This window comes from Oncorhynchus keta, chromosome 32 (assembly GCF_023373465.1).
Source record: "Oncorhynchus keta strain PuntledgeMale-10-30-2019 chromosome 32, Oket_V2, whole genome shotgun sequence".
NCBI classification, from domain to species: Eukaryota; Metazoa; Chordata; class Actinopteri; order Salmoniformes; family Salmonidae; genus Oncorhynchus; species Oncorhynchus keta.
This window is the reverse complement of record NC_068452.1, coordinates 7,123,215-7,146,972: the sequence shown is the minus strand read 5'-3', so window position 1 is coordinate 7,146,972 and position 23,758 is coordinate 7,123,215. Positions and strand designations below refer to the sequence as shown.

General features: G+C 43.4%; 1 protein-coding gene across 1 annotated transcript in view; it reads left to right on the top strand.

The window, feature by feature from the left end:
* The first annotated feature begins 214 nt into the window (after nt 1–214).
* The window catches only part of LOC118365718 (inactive rhomboid protein 2-like), a 40,708-nt gene continuing 17,164 nt past the window's right edge, over nt 215–23,758 (top strand). Inside the window, exons 1-5 of the mRNA XM_052490603.1 lie at nt 215–367; nt 7,943–8,099; nt 16,797–16,958; nt 21,026–21,180; nt 21,602–21,806. Of these exons, the coding sequence (XP_052346563.1) occupies nt 16,809–16,958; nt 21,026–21,180; nt 21,602–21,806 (510 nt within the window). The 5' untranslated portion in view covers nt 215–367; nt 7,943–8,099; nt 16,797–16,808. The remainder of the gene's footprint in view (nt 368–7,942; nt 8,100–16,796; nt 16,959–21,025; nt 21,181–21,601; nt 21,807–23,758) is intronic.

Below are 23,758 nucleotides of genomic sequence, written 5' to 3'. Positions count from 1 at the left end.
CATTGTGGTAGGGGTGCCAAGCTTCGGGACTCAAAGAGCCATATGATGAAGTTATATTTATGCCCTTGCACAAACAACAATCATGCAAACATAACCAACATGTAGAAAACTATTACAGTCCATCAGCTGCGGACATAACTGTACTATATTCATATTATTTCTAAACCATTCTTGACTTCTGTGTGTGTCTGTCAGTTATCAGATATGTTAGTCCTGTCTAGTCTCCGCCCACCGCCGAAATCAGGATATTTGGAGAGAGAAGGAAAGTAACACGTTGGTGCAACATTGTATGATTTTTCGGAACATAAATTGCATCTTATTCCGAGCAACATTGATGAAAGCGATATATATATATTTTTCCTTACAGGTGAGTAGCCTATTTTCCTCATCCAACATTGAATAGTTTTTTTCAAAATGTGTTTATGATCGAAAGGTGGGCACAATGTGTGTGTGTTTTTTTTTTTACCAGTCCTCTTATCGGAGTTTCAGATGGGGAAACAATAGGGAAAGTGTAGGCGTGAGGAAGTCACATTAAAATTAATTATAAAGTCATTTGAACTATTTCAACATCGGAATTGGGATTCTCAAAAGGACCGCAAACGACATCATGGCACGTTTTAACGTGCGTATTCATATTCCGCTGCTTCGGGGGGGAAAAATAATTAACTTTAGTAAAATGTGTCAATTTTATCTTCACAGACAAACCTTCGTTCAACTTCCGTCAAACGCTCGCTAACTGGCCTCACGTTAGAATTCCCGTTGGTCTCCCATTTTTCCAGAAAACGTGGGAGGGTTTGGTTTGTTGACACGACAGGATACAGTATCGTTTTTTACTGAATTATGCAGGCTCTCACTGTTAAATGCAGGTCAACATTGTTAAATAGTTGCTACATAATTTTCTTATCTTGTTGCCGAAGTTATGATATGAATACGCGAACATGCCGTTTGATAGATGTTTGCCACACCGTCACTGACTGTAAACTGTAAGATTAATGTACATGAGTTAACATGTCTTCTTGGGGTTAAATAGTGAGAAAGTAATGTGTGATAGGAGTATTATATCTGTATGTGAAGGCTAAAATATAATTTTAACCCAGTCTGAAATGATTGGTATACCATTAGTTTATAACAACCATTGTTGCAGGGCTGAGAAACTGGTAGAAATCTGCAGATAAGTAGTTCAAGACAGGCCAACAATAAACAATCCATTCCTCAATTAGGCAGGCTATCATTAGTGCTATTATATTCATTCCTGTTTCAAACAATGGAGTCTTACATATCTCTCCCTTTGAATTATGCACACCGTAGTGCATTTCAGAGGGAACAAAGAATAGAATGTCGATAAGCAACCACTGACCCACAACATCTGCATCAGTCGTCTTTCACTGTAAGTTCTGTTACACCACAGGTGCACCTGCTGTCAAGCTAACGAAGCATAGTAGAGCGAAGTGGAACCTATGTAAATGCCTAGGCTGCAGGTTGACACAGCAGGGACACAGAACAAGTCAAATGGTCATGGTTGACTGGACTGGACTGGGAATCAGAAACAAGGTTGCTTTTCCAGATTTGCAAACATTTAGAAGTGATACAATAGCTAGGTTTTCATCCAATTGTCAGCAGATTTTCATGCAAATATTCTAAAAGCTGCATAGAAAAAATATGCTTGTTTTCCCACCAGAGATGTTTCCATCAAACAGACTTGTTGAGGATAAAAAATGTGACTTTTGCGGTCAAATTCCCATGTTCCAAAATAAAATGACCATCGCATATTCAACTTTACTGATGGTTTTGTCACAAACTGTTGCGTTATATTGCAAATGTTCCCACTCGGGTCTTGGCTTGTGTGCTCTAGCCAACAGCTTGCACATACAGTGATGAGATTATTATGGTTAAGAGCAAGATCATTTTTTATCTGTTAAACGGCAGCCAAGCATCGATCATCTTGTCATTAAAATAAGACTGTTGACATTTATTGAAAGGGAGTATCAAGCTCATCACCGTGCACTTTCACCACCCTGTGTTCAGTAATTTACAGTGTTTAATCTGTAGCCTAACAAACGACATGCTTTCCCGAGTCGTAGTGGGAGGACCACACAACATATCGTTGTTGTGTAACTCCAAGTTTACTTCCATATGATGGTTATTTAAATACAGTACATTAAACAAATGTATTCATACACTGACTTTTTCTACATTTTGTTACACTACTGCCTTATTCTAAAATGGATTAAATAGGAACATTTTCCTCATCAATCTACACACAATACCCCATAATGACACAGCGAAAACAGGCTTTTAGAATATTTTGCAAATGTATTAAAAATAAAAAAACAAATACCTTATTTACATAAGTATTCAGACCCTTTGCCACGAGATTTGAAATTGAGATCAGGTGCATCCTGTTTCCATTGATCATCCTTGATTGGAGTCCACGTGTGGTCAATTCAATTGATTGGACATGATTTGGAGAGGCACACACCTGTCTAAGGTCCCACAGTTGACAGAGCATGTCAGAGCAAAAACCAAGCCATGAGGTTGAAGGAATTGTCCGTAAGAGCGCCGAGACAAGATTGTGTTGAGGCACAGTTCTGGGGAAGGGTACCACAACATTTCTGCAGCATTGAAGGTCCCCAAAAACACATTGGCCCCCATCATTCTTAAATGGAAGAAGTTTGGAACCACCAAGAGTCTTCCTAGAGCTGGCCGGCCGGCCAAACTGAGCAATCAGGGGAGAAGGGTCTTGGTCAGGGAGGTGACCATTAACCCAATGGCCACTCTGACAGAGCTCCAGGGTTCCTCTATGGAGATGAGAGAAACTCCCAGAAGGACAACCAGCTCTGCAGCTCTCCACCAATCAGGCCTTTGTGGTTGAGTGGCCAGACGGAAGCCACTCCTCAGTAAAAGGCACATGTCAGCACGCTTGGAGTTTGCCAAAAGGCACCTAAAGACCCTCAGACCATGAGAAACAAGATTCTCTGGTCTGATGAAACTAAGATTGAACTCTTTGGCCTGAATGCCAGGCGTCAGGTCTGGAGGAAACCTGGCACCATCACTACGGTGAAGCATGGTGGTGGCAGCATCATGCTGTGGGGATGTTTTTCCGCGGCAGGGACTGGGAGACTTGTCAGGATTGAGGGAAAGATGAACGGAGCAAGGTACCGAGAGATCCTTGATGGAAACCTGCTCCAGAGCGCTCAGGACCTCGGACTGGGGCGAAGGTTCACCTTTCAACAGGACAATGACCCTAAGCACACAACCAAGACAACGCAGGAGTGGCTTCGGGACAAGTCCTTGAGTGGCCCAGCCAGAGCCCGGACTTGAACCCAATCAATCATCTCTGGAGAGACCTATAGCTGTGCAGCGAGGCTTCCCATCCAACCTGACAGAGCTTGAGAGGATCTGCAGAGAAGAATGGGAGAAACTTCCCAAATACAGGTGTGCCAAGCTGTTAGCGTCATACCCAAGAAGACTCGAGGCTGTAATCGCTGCCAAAGTTGCTTCAACAAAGTACAGAGTAAATGGTCTGAATACTTATGTAAATGTGATACTTCAGCTTCTTATTTTTAATACATTCTAAAAACCTGTTTTTGCTTTGGCATTATGGGGTATTATGTGTCGATTGATGAGGGACAAACACTATTTAATCCATTTTAGAATGTTGTAACAAACTGTGGAAAAAGTCTGTACTTTCCTAATGCACTGTATGTGTGGTATGTATGTATGTACAGTGGGCTCCAAAATTGCTGGCACAAATAATGCTTAAACAAATATAAACAATATAATTATAGAGATAAACTCAAAATACCAACATGTGAGAAATGCTGTACTTTATTAATGTTTCAATGGAACCAACAAAAATAATTGATTGATTTAATTAAAAATCAATATCCTCCAAATCAAGGTTTCACAATTAATAGCACCCTTAAATATTATTGTAATTAACATCTACTAAAATTAAACCACAATTTAAATTCCACTTATTTAAGTTTATGTAAGTCTTAAGGAACTATATTGAGCCACTTACATCACTTCCTGTTTCACTAGGGTATAAAAATGAGGTAACACGCATGCAATATCCCTTTGTCATCCAACACCATGACGAAAAGAAAAGAACTGGCAGTTCAAAAGAGACAGATGGTCGTAGTCCTTCATAAACCCGGTAATGGCTACAAGATCCACAAACGATTGAATATACCACTGAGCACTGTCAGGGCAATTATTTAAAAATTCTAAAGATGTGTTTTGGACTTTCCAACAAAATGACCTGAAACATACCTCAAGATCCACACAGAAATGGTTCTATGACAGCTAAATCAATGTTCTGCCATGGCCATCTCAGTGGCCGGACCTCAATCCAATGGAAAACCTGTGGGCTGAGTGGAAGAGGACAGTTGATAAGCGCAAACCCAAGAATGTGAAGGATCTGGAGAGGATCTGCATAGAGGAATGGTCCAAAATGTGTTCCTGAACCTTGTCAAACATTACAAGAAAATACTCTATGCTGTTATCCTTGCCAGAGGTGGTTGCACTAAGTACTAAATGAGGAGTGCCAATAATTACGAAACCTTGATTTGGTTCAATGTATTTTGTATTAAATAATTGTATGATTTTGGTTGGTTCCATTGAAACATTAATCAAGTACAGTATTTCTCACATGTTGGTATTTTGAGTTCATCTCTATAATTATATTATTTATATTTTTTTAAAGTAAACTGTTTTGTGCATTGACAGTCAGGGGTGCCAGTAATTTTGGAGCCCACTGTATGTGTATGTACAGTACCAGTCAAAAGTTTTAGAACACCTATTTATTCAAGGATTTTTCTTCATTTTTACTATTTTTACATTGCAGAATAATAGTGAAGACGTCAACACTATGAAATAACTCATATGGAATCATGTAGTAACCAAAAATGTGTTAAACAAATCAAAATATATGTTATATTCTTCATAGTAGCCACCCTTTGCCTTGATGACAGCTTTGCACACTCTTGGTCATTCTCAAATCAAATCACATTTTATTGGTCACATACACGTGTTTAGCAGATGTTATTGCAGGTGGAGCGAAATGCTTGTGTTTCTAGATCTGACAGTAATATCTAACCATTAATATCAAACAATTTCACAACATATACCCAAAACACACACATCTAAGTAAAGGAATGTAATTAAGAATATATAAATATATGGATGAGCAATGTCAGAGCGGTATAGAGTGGCTAGTGATTTCAAGTCTATGTATATAGACAGTAGCAACTCTCAACCAGCTTCATGAGGAATGCTTTTCCAACAGTCTTGAAGGACTTCCCACATATGCTGAGCACTTGCTGGCTGCTTTTCCTTCACTCATGCCAACTCATCCCAAACCATCTCAATTGGGTTGAGGTTGGGTGATTGTGGAGGCCAGGTCATCTGATGCACTACTCCATCACTCTCCTTGGTCAAATAGCTCTTACACAGCCTGGAGATGTGTTTTCGCTCTGGTAGCCATGCTCGTTAAGTGTGCCTTAACTTCTAAATGAATCACTGACAGTGTCACCAGCAAAGCACCATCACACTTCTCCTCCATGTTTCACGGTGGGAACCACACATGCTGAGATCATCCGTTCACCTACTCTGCGTCTCACAAAGACACGGCGGTTGGAAGCAAAAATATCACATTTGGACTCTTCAGACCAAAGGACAGATTTCTACAGGTCTAGTGTCCATTGATCGTGTTTCTTGGCGCAAGCAAGTCTCTTCTTATTATTGCTGTCTTTTAGTAGTGGTTTCTTTGCAGCAATTTGAACATGAAGGCCTGATTCACGCAGTGTCCTCTGAACAGTTGATGTTGACATGTGTCTGTTACTTGAACTCTGTGAAGCATTTATTTGGGCTGCAATTTCTGAGGCTGGTAACTAATGAACTGCTGCAGAGGTGACTGGTCCTCATGAGAGCCAGTTTCAACCCAGCGCTTGATGGCTTTTGCGACTGCACTTGAAGGAACTTTCAAAGTTCTTGACATTTTCCGTATTGACTGACCTACATGTCTTAAAGTAATGATGGACTGTCATTTCTCTTTGCTTATTTGAGCTGTTCTTGCCATTATATGGACTTGGTCTTTTGCCAAATAGGGCGATCATCTGTTTACCACCCATACCTTGTCATGTATATATTTTTATCTTATTTGAGCATGAAGGTGTTTCCACAGCCATTGCTAGCATAATACATTTTACCGACACACAAAGATCCCAGACCATATCAAACAAACAAATTGTTTGTCGACATTTATAAAACTGTCCTGCCATTTCAGCCCAGTCGTGACATATTTTTTCATGCGTCAGGTAATTCATCCCAATGACATGGTTGGATTGAAACTGGATAATGACCATTCAGGCCTACAGTCGTCCATTCTGTCTTTCCTCCCCCTTGGATTCTATTGAGTCATGCTTGCAATCACACTGCCCCTCCTAGGTTTCAGCTCCAGTTCTCAACTGTTGTGCCACAACATGCCTGCCAGAAAGCATCAGCTTTGAGTGTCTCCTAGCGACAGGCCTCTTCCCAGTAGTATCTGTGGGCTCATTGGTTTTTTTTTCCTGCTACGTCGTGGTAATGCCAACTTATGCAAATTCAGCTTCCATACTGTCTGACACATCATCTTTCTCTTCGACACGACACAGGAAAAGGGCCTCAACCTCAACCTCAACCTGAAAGGAGTCAAGGCCGCTCTGGTCGTGGCACTTTGAATTTTGACATTGTTAACTTTGATTCTCATGAACATCAGAGCATCGGAAGTTCAAAGCCTCATCCATTTTCTAATTGATGCCCACTGATCCAGGGAAGAGATCTGACTTAAATGTCTGTGAATATTGGGGGAATGTGTGTCACAGACCCCGTAATATCCCTCTGTGTCTTCTCCAGGTCGCTCTCATCTTCTGAGTGAGCCAGAGACTCATTCCACAGGCTGGAGGCTGGCTGTCTAGCTGTCTGGCTTCCTCCTTGTGCTGTACTGCTCTCTAATGCGGCTGCACCCACGACAAGCCAAGAAAAAACATGACATGCCGTGTAACTGGGAGATATCAGCACGGTCTATGTTGGATCTAGTTTGAAAGGTAGCCCTGTTTTGCGTTTGGTGTCTTGTCTATTCAAAACGTTCACGGCCCCTGAAGGCAGCTAGGGGTCTCGGTAGGGGTGATGGAGCTGTGATACTTGTGGTAAGCTTCCCGCCATGCAAGTTTGGACCTGCATGCATGCTCTGGGAAGTGCAGATTCAGTTTCAGTTATGGGAATACACATTTCCTGTCCAGCTACAGTAGAACACTAACCAAGAATACTGTGTCAAATCACTCACAAGAATGATGTAGTTTCTCTGAGAAGCTTTCAATTGCTCAAAATGACAGAAGAGGGTCTCATAGCTTTTGAGGTCAAATAACCTGGCATACTACTGTATTGTTCCCAACAAAAGTTCTTCAACTATTTGATCACAAGAAAGAACTAGCCATTTGAGTAATGTCATTACCACACACATTGTGTTTAGGTGGACAAGAGTGAGGGGTGATTTCAGTTGCTACAGTGATGTAACGCCAGGGTAGTGGGTTCGATTCCCGGGACCACCCATACGTAGAATGTATGCACACATGACTGTAAGTCGCTTTGGATAAAAAGCGTCTGCTAAATGGCATATATTATTATTATTATTATTATGTATCGTTGCATTCTGAAGTTACTTTCCTACACCATTCGATTGATTCGCCCCCCTGGTATGATGAGATGACTGTTTTTGCCCGTTCATCCATGCAAGTTAGATCTTGAATGCTATTGACATATTGCGCAATTTGCACAAGTCCTTTTGAAATCTATTGAAGTCTGACATTTGTCAAGATCTCGAGCCTCTCGCAAGTCTCTCAAAGTTCTTGGTGGGTACTTATCTACTATGTTCTGACTTGTGGTTCAAATGCTCTTTCAGGTTGCAGCCATCAGGGTGGCAGAGATGTTACTGGTCACAGGATGTGGAGATGAGGCAATCATCTGAAGGACCGTTCCTCTTTCGCCCTGCTGCTAGTGGTTGGAGGTAACAGAGACCGATCGTCAGGCAACACCCATTTCTGGAGGCGAGGCGAGCAGTAAGTGTGAACGCTGTTCCACAGCTCCAAATGTGTGACAATGATGTCAAGTGACAAAATATGTGGTGATACAGTATTTCACTGGTTTCATTTTTGTTATTTGTTTGAAACAGCTGTGTTTCCTGCACTTTGAAACGTATATGTTGTGTGTCAAGAGTTGGTGTTCATTGAAGAAGTGATGGAGAACAATGGATGTATTGTACAGCTGAGCATCTGCGCTGCTGTGCACAAGATGCCACTGAAGCTACAGTATATTCTTCAGTGGATGTTGTCATGCATTTCACAGCAACAAGTGAAACTTCTGCATAGGTATCTAGTCTTAGAGTCTTAGCATAGAACACAAAGGAAGGTTAATTGGAACCCGACACTCTTAAGCATGTACAATACCAGTCAAATGTTTGGACACACCTTGTCATTGTAGAATAATCATAATAGTGAAGTCATCAAAACTATGAAATAACTCATATTGAATTATGTTGTAACCAAAAAAGTGTAGAACAAATCAAAATATATATTATATTTGAGATTCTTCAAAGTAGCCACCCTTTTGCCTTGATGACAGCTTTGCACGCTCTTGGCATTCTCTCAACCAGCTTAATGAGGAATGCTTTTCCAACAGTTGTGAATGAGTTGCTGAGCACTTTTCCTTCGCTCTGCAGTCCAACTCATCCCAAACCATCTCAATTGGGTTGAGGTCAGGTGATTGTGGAGGCCAGGTCATCTTATGCAGCACCATCACTCTCCTTCTTGGTCAAATAGCCCTTACACAGCCTGGAGGTGTGTTTGGGGTCATTGTCCTGTTAAAAAAAAACTAATTATAGTCTCACTAAGTGCAAACCAGATGGGATGCTGTATCGCTGCAGAATGCTCTGATAGCCATGCTGGTTAAGTGTGCCTTGAATTCTAAATAAATCACTGACAATGTCATCAGCAAAGCACCATCACACCACCTGCTCCATGCTTCACGGTGGGAACCACACATGCTGAGATCATCCTTTCACCTACTCTGCTTCTCACAAAGACACAAATTTGGACTCATCAGACCAAAGGACAGATTTCCACCGGTCTAATATCAATTGCACATGTTTCTTGGCCCAAGCAAGTCTCTTCTTATTATTGGTCCTTTATTAGTGGTTTCTTTGCAGCAATTTGACCATGAAGGCCTGGTTCACACAGTCTCCTCTGAACAGTTGATGTTGAGATGTGTCTGTTTCTTGAACTCTCTGAAGCATTTACTTTCCTGTGGCAGTCCTCATGAGAGCCAGTTTCATCATAGCCCTCTATGGTTTTTGCGACTGTACTTGAAGAAACTTTAAAAGTTCTTAAAATGTTCAGCATTGAACACTGACCTTCATGTCTTAAAGTAATGATGGACTGTCATTTCTCTTTGCTTATTTGAGCTGTTCTTGCCATAATATGAACTTGGTCTTTTACCAAATAAGGCCATCTTCTATATACCACCCCAGCTTGTCACATCACAACTGATTGGGTCGAACTCATTAAGAAGGAAAGAAATTCCACAAATTAACTTTCAACTTCTTATGGCTGCAGGGGCAGTATTGAGTAGCTTGGATGAATAAGGTGCCCAGAGTAAACGGCCTGCTCCTCAGTCCCAGTTGCTAAGATATGCATATTATTAGTACATATGGATAGAAAACACTCTGAAGTTTCTAAAATTGTTTGAATGATGTCTGTGAGTATAACACAACACATATGGCAGGCAAGAACCAGAGAAAAAAATCCAAACAGGAAGTGGGAAATCAGAGGTTTGTAGTTTTTGAACTCAGCCCTATCGAATACACAGTGGGATATGGTTCAAGTTGCACTTCCACTAGATGTCAACCGTCTTTAGAAACTTGAGTGAGGCTTCTACTGTGATGTGGAGCTGGATGAGAGCTCTTTGAGTCAGTGGTCTGGCAGAGAGCCAGGTCCTGGTCACGCGCATTTCACATGAGAGCGACCTGCGTTCCATGGCTATTCTACAGACAATGGAATTCTTCGGTTGGAACATTATTGAAGATTGATGACAAAAACATCCTAAAGATTGATTCTATACTTAGTTTGAAATGTTTCTACGACCTGTAATATAACTTTTTGAACTTTTCGTCTGACGTTCTGGATCTGCACGAGCGTTTGGATTTGTGTACTAAACACCCTAACAAAAGTAGCTACTTGGACATAAATAATGGACATTATTGAACAAATCAAAGGATTCCTGGGAGTGCATTCTGATGAAGATCATCAAAGGTAAGGGAATATTTATAATGTTATTTCTGATTTCTGTTGACTCCAACATGGCGTTCCGTTCCCAGATTGTTGCATGGTTTGCTTTTTCCGTAAAGCTTTTTTGAAATCTGACACAGCGGTTACATTAAGGAGAGGTATATCTATAATTCCATTTGTAACACTTGTATTTTCATCAACATTTATGATGAGAATTTCTGTAAAATTGATGTGGCTCTCTGCAAAATCACTGGATGTTTTTGGAACTACTGAACGTAAAGCGCCAATGTAAACTCAGATTTTTTTATATAAAAATGAACTTTATCAAACAAAACATACATGTATTGTGTAACATGAAGTCCTACTAGTGTCATCTGTTGAAGATCATCAAAGGTTATTGATTTAATTTTATCTCTATTTGTGCTTTTTGTGACTCCTATCTTTGGCTGGGAAAATGGCTGTTTTTCTGTGGCTTGATGGTGACCTAACATAATAGTTTGTGGTGCTTTCGCTGTAAAGCCTATTTGAAATCGGACACTGTGGTGGGGGATTAACAACAAGATTACCTTTACAACGGTATAAGATACATGTATGTTTGAGGAATTTTAATTATGAGATTTCTGTTGTTTTGAATTTGGCGCCCTGCACTTTCACTGGCTGTTGTCATACAATTCCAGATGATTACCTCATGATGCTGGTTGAGAGAATGCCAAGAGTGTGCACAGCTGTCATCAAGGCAAAGGGTGGCTACTTTAATCTAACACTTTTTTGCTTACAACATGAACGTGTGGACCTTCTGTAGCACAGTTGGTAGAGCATGGCGCTTGTAACGCCAGGGTAGTGGGTTCGATTCCCGGGACCACCCATACGTAGAATGTATGCACACATGACTGTAAGTCGCTTTGGATAAAAGCGTCTGCTAAATGGCATATATTATTATATTATATTATTATATATTATTCCATATGTGTTATTTCATAGTTTTGATGTCTTCACTATTATTCAACAATGTAGAAAATAGTCCAAATAAAGAAAAACCCTTCAATTAGTAGGTGTGTCCAACCTTTTGACTGGTACTTGTAGCTAAACTCACCCAGGCTGTACTGTATTTGGGCTGACCTGTTCATCATTGAAGCCTATGACAGAAAGTGAAACATGAGACCGACTGCCCTTGCCTTTGTCTGTTTGGGAACTTGGCTCTAGGCCATTACCACTTCTAACTGTAACTAGCTATCACCGGTGGCGACCAAACCTAGCCATTTCTGAACAAGCACATTCCTGTCTGCCTGTGTCCAGGGCTGTGGTGTGCGGTGGCAGCTGTGCTTGGCGTCACGTTAACATGCAACAGTAGCACTCTGTGGGCTATAGGGGCTTGGTGACAGACACGCACTTTCGCAGGATACACACTCACACACACTTGTACAGGAACACACGATGGCACCAAACACCAAGTACGGAAATGAAGCATTGACGCTAATCTGCTATTGACTTAAGGCCAGGGTCATGTTCATTAGACACCCAACAAAAGAAACCAGACTGAAACAGGGAGGGGCTAACTGGTGCTTGTCCCATAAGACGTTTTTCGTTTTCAGTTGCAAAATGTATACCTTTGTGTGTGTGTGTGTGTGTGTGTCCTAATAACAATGACCCTGCTCGCAGTCATGACATCTTCAAGAGATCCACTCTCAACACTGGCCCCAATGTAAAGAATTGGACAGATTAGTTTAGATTTTTTGAAGTCCCCAGAGAGAGGGGGTGGAGAGAGAGACTGGGAGTGTGGGAGCTCGTGATACATGAGTCATGTGATAGGAGCACTATGGTTGTCACCCTGGGTATGTCACTACACATTTGTGACTCGTTACTGGGACGTGTGACTGGGCTGGGACTTGGAATTAGTGTGTACACTGAGTGCACAGAACATTAAGAACACCTGCTCTTTCCATGACACAGACTGACCAGTTGAAAGCTATGAGCCGTTATTGATGTCACTTGTTAAATGCACTTCAATCAGCGTAGATGAAGGGGAGGAGACGGGTCATAAAATTATTTTAAAGCCTTGAGACAATTGAGACATGGATTGTGGATGTGCACCATTCAGAGGGTGAATGGGCAAGACAAAAGATTTTAACGGGGTATGGTAGTAGGTGCCAGGCGCACCGGTTTGTGCCAAGAACAGCAACGCTGCTGGGTTTTCCACCCACAACAGTTTCCGTGTGTATCAAGAATGGTCCACTGCCCATCTGTGGGAAGCATTGGAGTCAACATGTGCCGGCATCCTCGTAGAGTCCATGTTCCCGACGAATCGAGGCTTTTCTGAAGACAAAGGGGGCGGGGTTTGCAACTCAATATTAGGAAGGTAATTCTTAATGTTTTGTACACTCAATGTATGTCATCATGACCTGTGTTGTCACTTTTTCTTTTACAAGACTATTGTGACACTGTGTTTGAGTTCCCACTCACTTAGGATGTTTGAGTGGCAGAGAGGGTGAGAGACTGGGAACTAACATTCTACAGTACTGTGCTCCGTGTGCTGGGAGTTACTGTGGAAGCCTTGGGCTGTGTTGTCACGTCTGCTGTTCCCAGACTACCGTGTGAGTGAGACTCCCTCTGGACTCAGTTAATCATTTGTTACAAATGTTCCATATTGATCAAGAAAACATACCCTTATGCCACCATCTAGTAGCTACTATCATGCTTTTTCACTCACTCTCTAACGATTGGGTAAATGTTCAGTCAACATCTGAATGTGCAGCAACACAAAAATCCCCCCCTGTGAGGAAATCATAATCCTGGATCTGCTGTTTCTCTGGGGACTGCAGATGATGAAGCGCAGTGTTCCAGTATTGCCTGAAAATCACTTCTATGTTGCTCGGTAATCTCCCTAAATGTATTTTGGCTGTGGAGGGGAAAAACTATGATGACACAATTTATAGAAAACCCAACCCACATCGCAGGTCGGTCATTGACCTATTGTTATCCTATCCCAGATCTGTTGGCAAGACAACCAGGCTATTGTTGTAGTATTGGCTTAGAATAGGTGTTGACTGTTGTTCATGCTACCAGCCACATGGGTATTGTCCTAGTAGATGTGTCAAAACTCTCATTGTCATCAACAGGGTAATCTCAGTGAGCAATCTGGGAAAACCTTTGAGTTTTGGCTATTCTGGTTCTGGTAATCTGTCATCTCCACACTACATTATCTGTTATGGATACTGATTGACTCATAATTGTTAAGATATGGCTGAAGATATAGGATTAATATCACAAAGATATACATAAAGATGGGCAATCCAGTATGCAGAGGATAGACGTTGCGAGTATTATTTCCGTAGGCCCGTGCATGTAGAATGTGACTCCCAATGAGACCATGTCAACAATGAGACGGATCTCTCTCTATTTCTCCACTCTACCAAAACAACACCGCCCTGACTCACTCCTTGACTGTCTCCCGGGCGGAAACGATAAAAGCCTTCTCCACATTGACAGACTGTGCGGCTAGCAACTGTCTGCCACTATAAAGCACGGCACCACACTGTTAAAACCCCTCCATTAGTGAAAGCCTTGGATATTTCATTATATGAGAGGGTGTGGGCCTGACCCGGTCCCATGGGAACATATGAGTTCTCCCATCCCCCAACGTGTCTCTGTACTATTCTGCTCTCACAGCCACGGGCTTGATTGCCATTGACTCGACTGGTGTCAGATTGCCCTCCGGCTTGCCGTTCCCCGACGCTGACACCAAGGCCCTTTATTTTCCTATTGCAACTCCCAAGGTTTCAAGACCTTGACTAGATCTACAATGGACACGTATTGACCAGAATACCGCTGTAGGAATATTGCAATCCTGAAACGATACAATGACACAATTCAAGAAGCCTGAAGAATGAGGACTAATTGAGCTCTGAGTGGGGGTCCAGAGGCCGATGATGATGATTTCTAACGGAGACTTGAAGCTGGGGACAGGAAGCCATGATTATGGTTGTGGCTTTGAGCAGATAAGAAAGGTAGGCCTCTGTACTGATATTGAATGTATTTTTAGTTGCGTTTAGTTTATTTGATCATTTGAAGGTACACCTACAAGATGATGCACTTGATTTAAGAATCTTCGAGGGTGAACACAATGGTTGACGACTTGTTTCTACTGTGGTCCTTAAGTAACATCTCATTTAGAGATGAGGGACTCGGGGTGGCTTTCAGAGATAGTTATTGCATGGTGTTACGGTATGTAAACACTTCATGATGGTCTTCCTGTGCACATGGCTTGTCAGTCCATTAATCATTGCAGGACAACATTTAAGTTCGCTTTGCTCGAAGGTCTATACAGGGATTTTTCTGCATAGAAAATGCTTGGGCAGGCTGTCCAAACAGTGTAATCTAGTCATGAATAATGATGAGTGAGAGGCACAAAGATCATACCAGGCACAAAGATCATACCCCCAAGACATACTAACCTTTCACCATTACCAGTAACGGGAGGTTAGCATTTTTTTTTTGGGGGGGTTTATGATATTTATGCCTCTGTAACTTTCATCATTATTCACGATTCATTCATGATTATCCGTAATCATGGTAGCATCCACATTAATGTAGAATTGTTCAGAAAAATATTGTTTTCTTATTTACAATAGAAGTGAGTCCAAAATTACACAATACATTATTTACCATTCATTTATTTTGGAAACAAAGTCATCTGAAAGACACTGTAAGGGAATTTGTCCAAATACTAATAACAGAACTAGATGCATAAGTGTTTGATCTCGAATCCAAAATGCTGCAGTATAGAGTCAAATTAAAGTTTCAGCTTCACTGACCAAAGAATTACGTAGGGGAGTATATATATATATAGAATTTTAAGGCTAGCGATATCTCTCTTTCTTTCTTTCTTTCTTTTTTTCTTTCTTTTTTCTCTCTCGCTCTTTCTCTTAAAATGTGTCCCAGCGAGTGCTTTCTAGGAATGACATGTTGCAGCCTACACCCCCACTAGCACTGTCAAGTAACAAGCTATTGTCTCAGTCACCTCAGTCTCAACTTAACCTGACACCATGCATTCATTCAAGCTCCTACCACGATGCTTCTGTCCAATGACGGGCTGGCGTCCTACAGACGAGGTCACAGCCCCTACAGAAAACCTATTGTTAACTCATTCAGGGTAGCAGCCCTCCAGAGCCCTTTAACTAATTGCATGTCAAATAAGAATGATGGTACGAGTAGGGAGACAAGTGTTTGGGTGAGCATTACTAAATTGCATAGAAGGGTTGTTAACACACAGGGTTGCTAATGTAACTGATTTATGGGGGTCTCGTCCAGGATCTCATCAAACTAACATGGGGGAAAAAAAACACCTGCTGTTTTTCTAATGCATATTTGCTTGGACAGGCAGTGTTTTCCTTCAACAGATATTGTTATGTATGTGGCGGAAAAGGCAGGCTTCTCTCTCAGGACCTACTGGGCCCCAGTGAGATGGATATTGTTTAAGTAGTGCCGGTCAGCGACTGTTACCCAAGAGTAGGGCTGGGCTCGTGCGCCAGGCTCCTATTCCCTCACATTGCTGGGTCTTGTTCATTAGGGCGTGCAAAGGAAAATGCTTAAACGCTTTGCAACAGAAAACAAGAATGAGCGTTTCTTATTGGCCAAAACCTGGTAGTCCCTCCCTGTTTCAGTCCGTTTCCTTTTTTTTTGGTGTCTAATGAACGCTACCCTGGGGAATGAGACTAGGGTTATGTCTCTGTTGTGACAAGAGTTATCATATAGGGTTTCTTTCCAGCTCTTACCCACTGACCCAGTCTACATATAGCGTGTGTATTTAAGACACAGTAGCATGCCCAAATGCGCACATATAATATATATTCTTTAGCCTATATCTGTGGAGTTCTGAGGAAAGTTAGATGGAGATGTCCAGGGAATGGATTTTATGGTGTTGGGACAGCTGGAGTCTGGTTGCACTGCATTCGTGTGTGCTGTGGCGGGCTACTTTTGTGTTTTTTAATTTATGGTTTAGGTGATGGGCTTTTACATGGAAAAGGGATGGTATTCAAATCCAGTGGTTTCCCTTCCCTATACACACGTGTGATAGGTTCTTTTCAGCAGGGCAATGTGTCCTTCCTTGTTGCAGATAGGAGTTCCTCTAGTCCTTTGTCATTTGGCTAATATGTTTGTGCTAAAGTCGCTACTTCAATTAGATCCTGAATGGTTCGAAGTGCCTGTCAGTGTTGTTTGTCTTTTCAGTAGGACGTGTCTGACTACATCAGTCTTTGTAAATGCAGCCACATTTTTGCGCAAGTGGAGAATGAAAGTGGAAGTTGTAGGCTACGGGGAAATAGAGGTGATATGAGGGTTGTGAGGAATGGAATGAAAGAAAGGGTCACCGCTGGTTTCACATCTCTTTAAGGAGGAGAAGAAATGCACGTTTTTGTCTTTGAAGAAGATTCCATCTCAAACATGCCATTGATTAATTTTACTCTCGTTTGCCCTCAGAACTCAGAAAGGATGGCGTCACAGGAAGGGGGGGGGGCTCCTCCTAACGGCAGCCAATCAGACAGCCGGTTGAAGAGCAAGAAGCCGCCCAGTCTGGTCATAGCCATCCCTGCCCCAGAGGAAGAAGAGAGAGTCAAAGAGGGAGCTGAAACGGTCAAGCAGGTAACCCTTTGACCTGATCTTTCCAGATTTTGTTTCCCCCTTTGACCCCTCTTTATGGGAACATGTTCTGTACTAGGAAAATGGCAGTTGATGCTCTGATGAAGGCCATTTCATTAGGAGAGGGAAGAATTGGCAAGCCTACTTTAACAGTTGGTAGAATAGTTGAGGAGTTTCAGCCCTCAACTGAAAGCATTCTCCTCTATAGTAAAAGTGTTATCTCCCTTGCCTTCATACACAGTATGTTATGGGCACTGGGCCAGCCATATACCAACCAGCCCCCCAGTCCACTCATGCTAGTGTTGTGCGGTCACTCACGACTAGCTACTCTATAGCAAAGCCGAGATATGCCCTGTTAACATTCCTGTCATTACATTTTGGCCTTTATAAATAGGGCCAGGTTTTTTTCTGAACTGGACATAATTACCCCCAAAATCCAGACTTTGTTCCCCCCTATAAGACCCATAAACGGCCATTTGACAGCTGATCTGGTCTAATATAGTTACATGAGCTCATTTTTGGGTACATGTATCCATTTTCCTGGTTAACTCACATCTCTTCTCTGTCTCTGTCTGGCTGGCCTGGCGCACCCCGGGGGACTCCTTCAGATGAAGTGGTTATTTAGCCTAAAACAATCTGCTCCAATCACGCATGAAGCACTCCCTGCACCATTACTTGTCAAAGGTCATCATTTTTAGGCGTCTGCCTGCAGAGTGGATGTGTAGGAAAGGGATGAGGGAGGGTGGGTGGGTGTGTGTGGGGGAAAGTGGATTTTTATTTTTATTTTTTTATTTCACCTTTATTTAACCAGGTAGGCTAGTTGAGAACAAGTTCTCATTTGCAACTGCGACCTGGCCAAGATAAAGCATAGCAGTGTGAACAGACAACACAGAGTTACACATGGAGTAAACAATTAGCAAGTCAATAACACAGTAGAAAAAAATGGGCAGTCTATATACAATGTGTGCAAAAGGCATGAGGAGGTAGGCGAATAATACAATTTTGCAGATTAACACTGGAGTGATAAATGATCAGATGGGCATGTACAGGTAGAGATATTGGTGTGCAAAAGAGCAGAAAAGTAAATAAATAAAAACAGTATAAAAACAGTGTGGGAATGAGGTAGGTGAAAAGGGTGAGCTATTTACCTATAGACTATGTACAGCTGCAGCGATCGGTTAGCTGCTCGGATAGCTGATGTTTGAAGTTGGTGAGGGAGATAAAAGTCTCCAACTTCAGCGATTTTGCAATTCGTTCCAGTCACAGGCAGCAGAGTACTGGAACGAAAGGCGGCCAAATGAGGTGTTGGCTTTAGGGATGATCAGTGAGATACACCTGCTGGAGCGCGTGCTACGGATGGGTGTTGCCATCGTGACCAGTGAACTGAGATAAGGCGGAGCTTTACCTAGCATGGACTTGTAGATGACCTGGAGCCAGTGGGTCTGGCGACGAATATGTAGTGAGGGCCAGCCGACTAGAGCATACAAGTCGCAGTGGTGGGTGGTATAAGGTGCTTTAGTGACAAAACGGATGGCACTGTGATAGACTGCATCCAGTTTGCTGAGTAGAGTGTTGGAAGCCATTTTGTAGATGACATCGCCGAAGTCGAGGATCGGTAGGATAGTCAGTTTTACTAGGGTAAGCTTGGCAGCGTGAGTGAAGGAGGCTTTGTTGCGGAATAGAAAGCCGACTCTGGATTTGATTTTTGATTGGAGATGTTTGATGTGAGTCTGGAAGGAGAGTTTGCAATCTAGCCAGACACCTAGGTACTTATAGATGTCCACATATTCAAGGTCAGAACCATCCAGGGTGGTGATGCTAGTCGGGCATGCGGGTGCAGGCAGCGATCGGTTGAAAAGCATGCATTTGGTTTTACTCGCGTTTAAGAGCAGTTGGAGGCCACGGAAGGAGTGCTGTATGGCATTGAAGCTCGTTTGGAGGTTTGATAGCACAGTGTCCAATGACGGGCCGAAAGTATATAGAATGGTGTCGTCTGCGTAGAGGTGGATCAGGGAATCGCCCGCAGCAAGAGCAACATCATTGATATATACAGAGAAAAGAGTCGGCCCGAGAATGGGTGGGTAGGTGAGTGTGTGGGTGGGTGTGTGTGTGTGAGGGAGAGTGCATTATGAGAACACAAGTGTGTGTGCTCATTCATTTGTGTGCATGTGTGTGTGTGCGTCTGCGTGTGTGTGTGTGGGGGGGGGGTTGGCTAGCTAAGCACACCCCCTGCTGGCTGACACACATGCAGCTCACATGGCTCCTACAGTAAGTACTCCGTTAACTCCACAGTGACTCCACAAGTCGTTAGCCAAGTCGCCGTTAAAGACACGAATGGGCTTTGAAATAACATTACAATGGAAAAATATGAAGCTTTAGGATGATCTGGTGTTTCCCTAGTATCACTTCTATGTTTTGTAAAAACAATTTTTAAAATATGATTTGTGCATTTTGCTGCAGTCTCAGAAAAAGAAAACTCCTTGCTTTGCCATTCTTACACTTCTGTTCTGGAATAAGGTGATTGATCTGAACTAAACCGGATAGTTGTAATCACTACAGGCAATGGAAGGCTGTGGGCTGAATCATAGCAAAACAATCACGCACTTAACACGCATTTCTGTCCAAATGTTCCATTGACGACAATGCACGATTTACACGATCTTAAAATGATTCACACACCACAAGGGACGATTTACACGATCTTAAAATGATTCACACACCGCAAGGGATGATTTAGCCCTGTTGTATACCAGTGATGGCGTGAATTCCATGTATTTTCAGCCAGTCCGTTTCAAGTGCCCTATACTTTCATGGCCTGCGGTATACTGGCTCTCTGAGCTAGGATAATACTCAGTAGGTCTACCTGTATACTGGCTCTCTGAGCTAGGATAATACTCAGTAGGTCTACCTGTACTGACTCTCTGAGCTAGGATAATACTCAGTAGGTCTACCTGTATACTCACTCTCTGAGCTAGGATAATACTCAGTAGGTCTACCTGTATACTGACTCTCTGAGCTAGGATAATACTCAGTAGGTCTACCTGTATACTCACTCTCTGAGCTAGGATAATACTCAGTAGGTCTACCTGTATACTGACTCTCTGAGCTAGGATAATACTCAGTAGGCCTACCTGTATACTGGCTCTCTGAGCTAGGATAATACTCAGTAGGCCTACCTGTATACTGACTCTCTGAGCTAGGATAATACTCAGTAGGTCTACCTGTATACTGACCCTCTGAGCTAGGATAATACTCAGTAGGTCTACCTGTATACTGACCCTCTGAGCTAGGATAATACTCAGTAGGTCTACCTGTATACTGACTCTCTGAGCTAGGATAATACTCAGTAGGCCTACCTGTATACTGGCTCTCTGAGCTAGGATAATACTCAGTAGGCCTACCTGTATACTGACTCTCTGAGCTAGGATAATACTCAGTAGGTCTACCTGTATACTGACTCTGAGCTAGGATAATACTCAGTAGGTCTACCTGTATACTCACTCTCTGAGCTAGGATAATACTCAGTAGGTCTACCTGTATACTGACTCTCTGAGCTAGGATAATACTCAGTAGGCCTACCTGTATACTGGCTCTCTGAGCTAGGATAATACTCAGTAGGCCTACCTGTATACTGACTCTCTGAGCTAGGATAATACTCAGTAGGCCTACCTGTATACTGGCTCTCTGAGCTAGGATAATAATCAGTAGGTCTACCTGTATACTGGCTCTCTGAGCTAGGATAATACTCAGTAGGCCTACCTGTATACTGGCTCTCTGAGCTAGGATAATAATCAGTAGGCCTACCTGTATACTGGTTCTCTGAGCTAGGATAATACTCAGTAGGCCTACCTGTATACTGGCTCTATGAGGTAGGATTATGCTCAGTAGGCCTTCCTGTATACTGGCTCTCTGAGGTAGGATTATGCTCAGTAGGCCTACCTGTATACTGGCTCTCTGAGGTAGGATTATGCTCAGTAGGCCTACCTGTATACTGACTCTCTGAGCTCGGATAATACTCAGTAAGCCTACCTATATACGGACTCTGCTCTTTCCCCTGTCCCTCTGTCCAGCCCCTGCGTTCGTCCCTGAAGAAGAGTGAGAGCCTGCAGCAGGCCAGTCCTCTGTCTGACAGTGGTACTGATGGTGGTGGTGGAGGAGGTCACAGTGTTGGGGACAGGAGGGCAGCCTTCCACAGACAGAACTCCCTGTCTCAGAGCATACGCAAGTAAGTGGGGGGCGGGGAGAGGGAGAAGCGGGAAGAGAGAGGGAAGAAATAAAGGGAGGAAGAAACTAATGGAGGGCAGAAGGTAAAGCTGAAAGGGTGTATAGGAGGAGGAGGGGGCAGTGGGTGAGAAAGGAGGAACAGGGAAGAGGGCAAAAAGAAAGGGGAGGTACTGTATGAGAAGGGGTTGGGGTGGTGGAGACTGTAGATGGATAGAGAGAGAAACGGAAGGGAAAGAGAGAGAAAAGACAGTGGGAGAATCGCACTTGCATACTCTTCGGGGGGGGCATATAACGAGGGACTTCCTTTTCTGACTGTTTGGAATGTTGGACATAATCAAGTTGTACTCTCTCTTATTATTCTCTCCTCTTCCCCTCCCTTCCCCCTCTTCCAATACCTTGTCTCTCCCTCCCCCTCCTGCCAGGGGCACAGCCCAAGCTACAGCCCAGGCAGCAGGTTGGTTCGGGGTGGGTGAGGACTGTGAGACCAAGCAGCAGCTATGGCAGAAGAAGAGCCTGCGCCACTGCAGCCAGCGCTACGGCAAGCTCAAGGCCCAGTACAGAGAGCCGGAGCTCCCCATCAGCATGGACCAGGGCCTGGACTCACCCGCTGCAAACAAGATGCCCAAGGTAGGCTCCTAGCCCCTAGGTCTGACAGAACCGGGTCGGTACATTCAGGAAGTATTCAGACCCCTTGACTTGTTCCACATTTTGTTATGTTACAGTCTTATTCTGAAATGGATTCAACTGAGGTTTTTAGACATTTTTGCAAATGTATTAAACATGAAAAGACTGTCATATTGAATTTACCACAGGTGGACTCCAATCGAGTTGTAGAAGCATCTCAAGGATGATCAATAGAAACAGGATGCACCTGAGCTCAATATCGATATCTCATAGCAAAGGGTCTGAATACTTATGTGAAGTTATTTCTGATTTTAACTTTTAATACTTTTGCAAAAATGTCTAAAAACCTGTTTTGACTTTGTCATTATGGGGTATTGTGTGTAGCTTGATTGAGGGGAAACTTTTATTGAATCCATTTTAGAATAAGGCTGTAACGAAAAACGTCAAGTGGTCTGAATGCTTTCTGAATTGACTGTATTAGCAGTGCCCAGGGAGCGAGGGATAGGGACTGTTTGTCGACGGGGCCACTGTATTTGTTGCACATTCAAATCAACTTTACCTAACAGGACGCTATCGTCACCTGTCTCGGTGTCCGACGTCCGATTCGACTCGACTTCTGGACCTCTACTGAATGGAGAGATCACAGAGAGTAGGTGGAGGAAGGGGCGGCGGTAGTGCCACTCAAGGGGAAGTGAAGTGCACCCCCTGCCTGCCCTAAACAATGCAGAGCGGGGCGCCGTGTTGACAGGAGGCAGGCTCACATCTGAGCCCCAACCAGACGCGGTGCTTCTGTTAGTCCCCAACACACTCCGCTCTCTTCCACCGACTCCAACACACTCCGCTCTCCTCCACCGACTCTGTCCCTCTCTCTCTCTCTCTCTCTCTCTCTCTCTCTCTCTCTCTCTCTCTCTCCTTCTGTCTCTCACTCTCTGCCCCCTTATTTCTGTCTGTCTGTCTCTCCTTACTCTCTGCCCCCTTATTTCTGTCTGTCTGTCTCTCTCTCTCTCTCTCTCTCTCTCTCTCTCTCTCTCTCTGTCTCTCACTCTCTGCCCCCTTATTTCTGTCTGTCCCTCTCTCTCTCCTCTCTCTCTGTCTCTCACTCTCTGCCCCCTTATTTCTGTCTGTCCCTCTCTCTCTCTCTCTCTCTGTCTCTCACTCTCTGCCCCCTTATTTCTGTCTGTCCCTCTGTCTCTTTCCTTCTGTCTCTCTCCTTCTGTCTCTCTCTCCTTCTGTCTCTCTCCTTCTGTCTCTCTCTCCTACTGTCTCTCTCCTTCTGTCTCTCTCATTCTGTCTCTCTCTCCTTCTGTCTCTCTCTCCTTCTGTCTCTCTCTCCTTCTGTCTCTCTCTCCTTCTGTCTCTCTCATTCTGTCTCTCTCTCCTTCTGTCTCTCTCTCCTTCTGTCTCTCTCTCCTTCTGTCTCTCTCTCCTTCTGTCTCTCTCTCCTTCTGTCTCTCTCTCTGCCCCCTTATTTCTGTCTGTCCCCTCTCTCTGTCTCTCTCCTTCTGTCTCTCTCCTTCTGTCTCTCTCTTTCTGTCTCTCTCACTGTCTCTCTCCTTCTGTCTCTCTCTCCTTCTGTCTCTCTCTCCTACTGTCTCTCTCCTTCTGTCTCTCTCTTTCTGTCTCTCTCTCCTTCTGTCTCTCTCTCCTTCTGTCTCTCTCTCCTTCTGTCTCTCTCTCCTTCTGTCTCTCTCCTTCTGTCTCTCTCTCCTTCTGTCTCTCTCATTCTGTCTCTCTCTCCTTCTGTCTCTCTCTCCTTCTGTCTCTCTCTCCTTCTGTCTCTCTCTCTGCCCCCTTATTTCTGTCTGTCCCTCTCTCTGTCTCTCTCCTTCTGTCTCTCTCCTTCTGTCTCTCTCTCTCTCTGTCTCTCTCCTCTGCCCCTCTCTCTCTGCCCCCTTATTTCTCTCTCTCTCTCCCAATCTTTCTCTTTTTGTTCATCTTTCTCCTCTGCTCTCTGT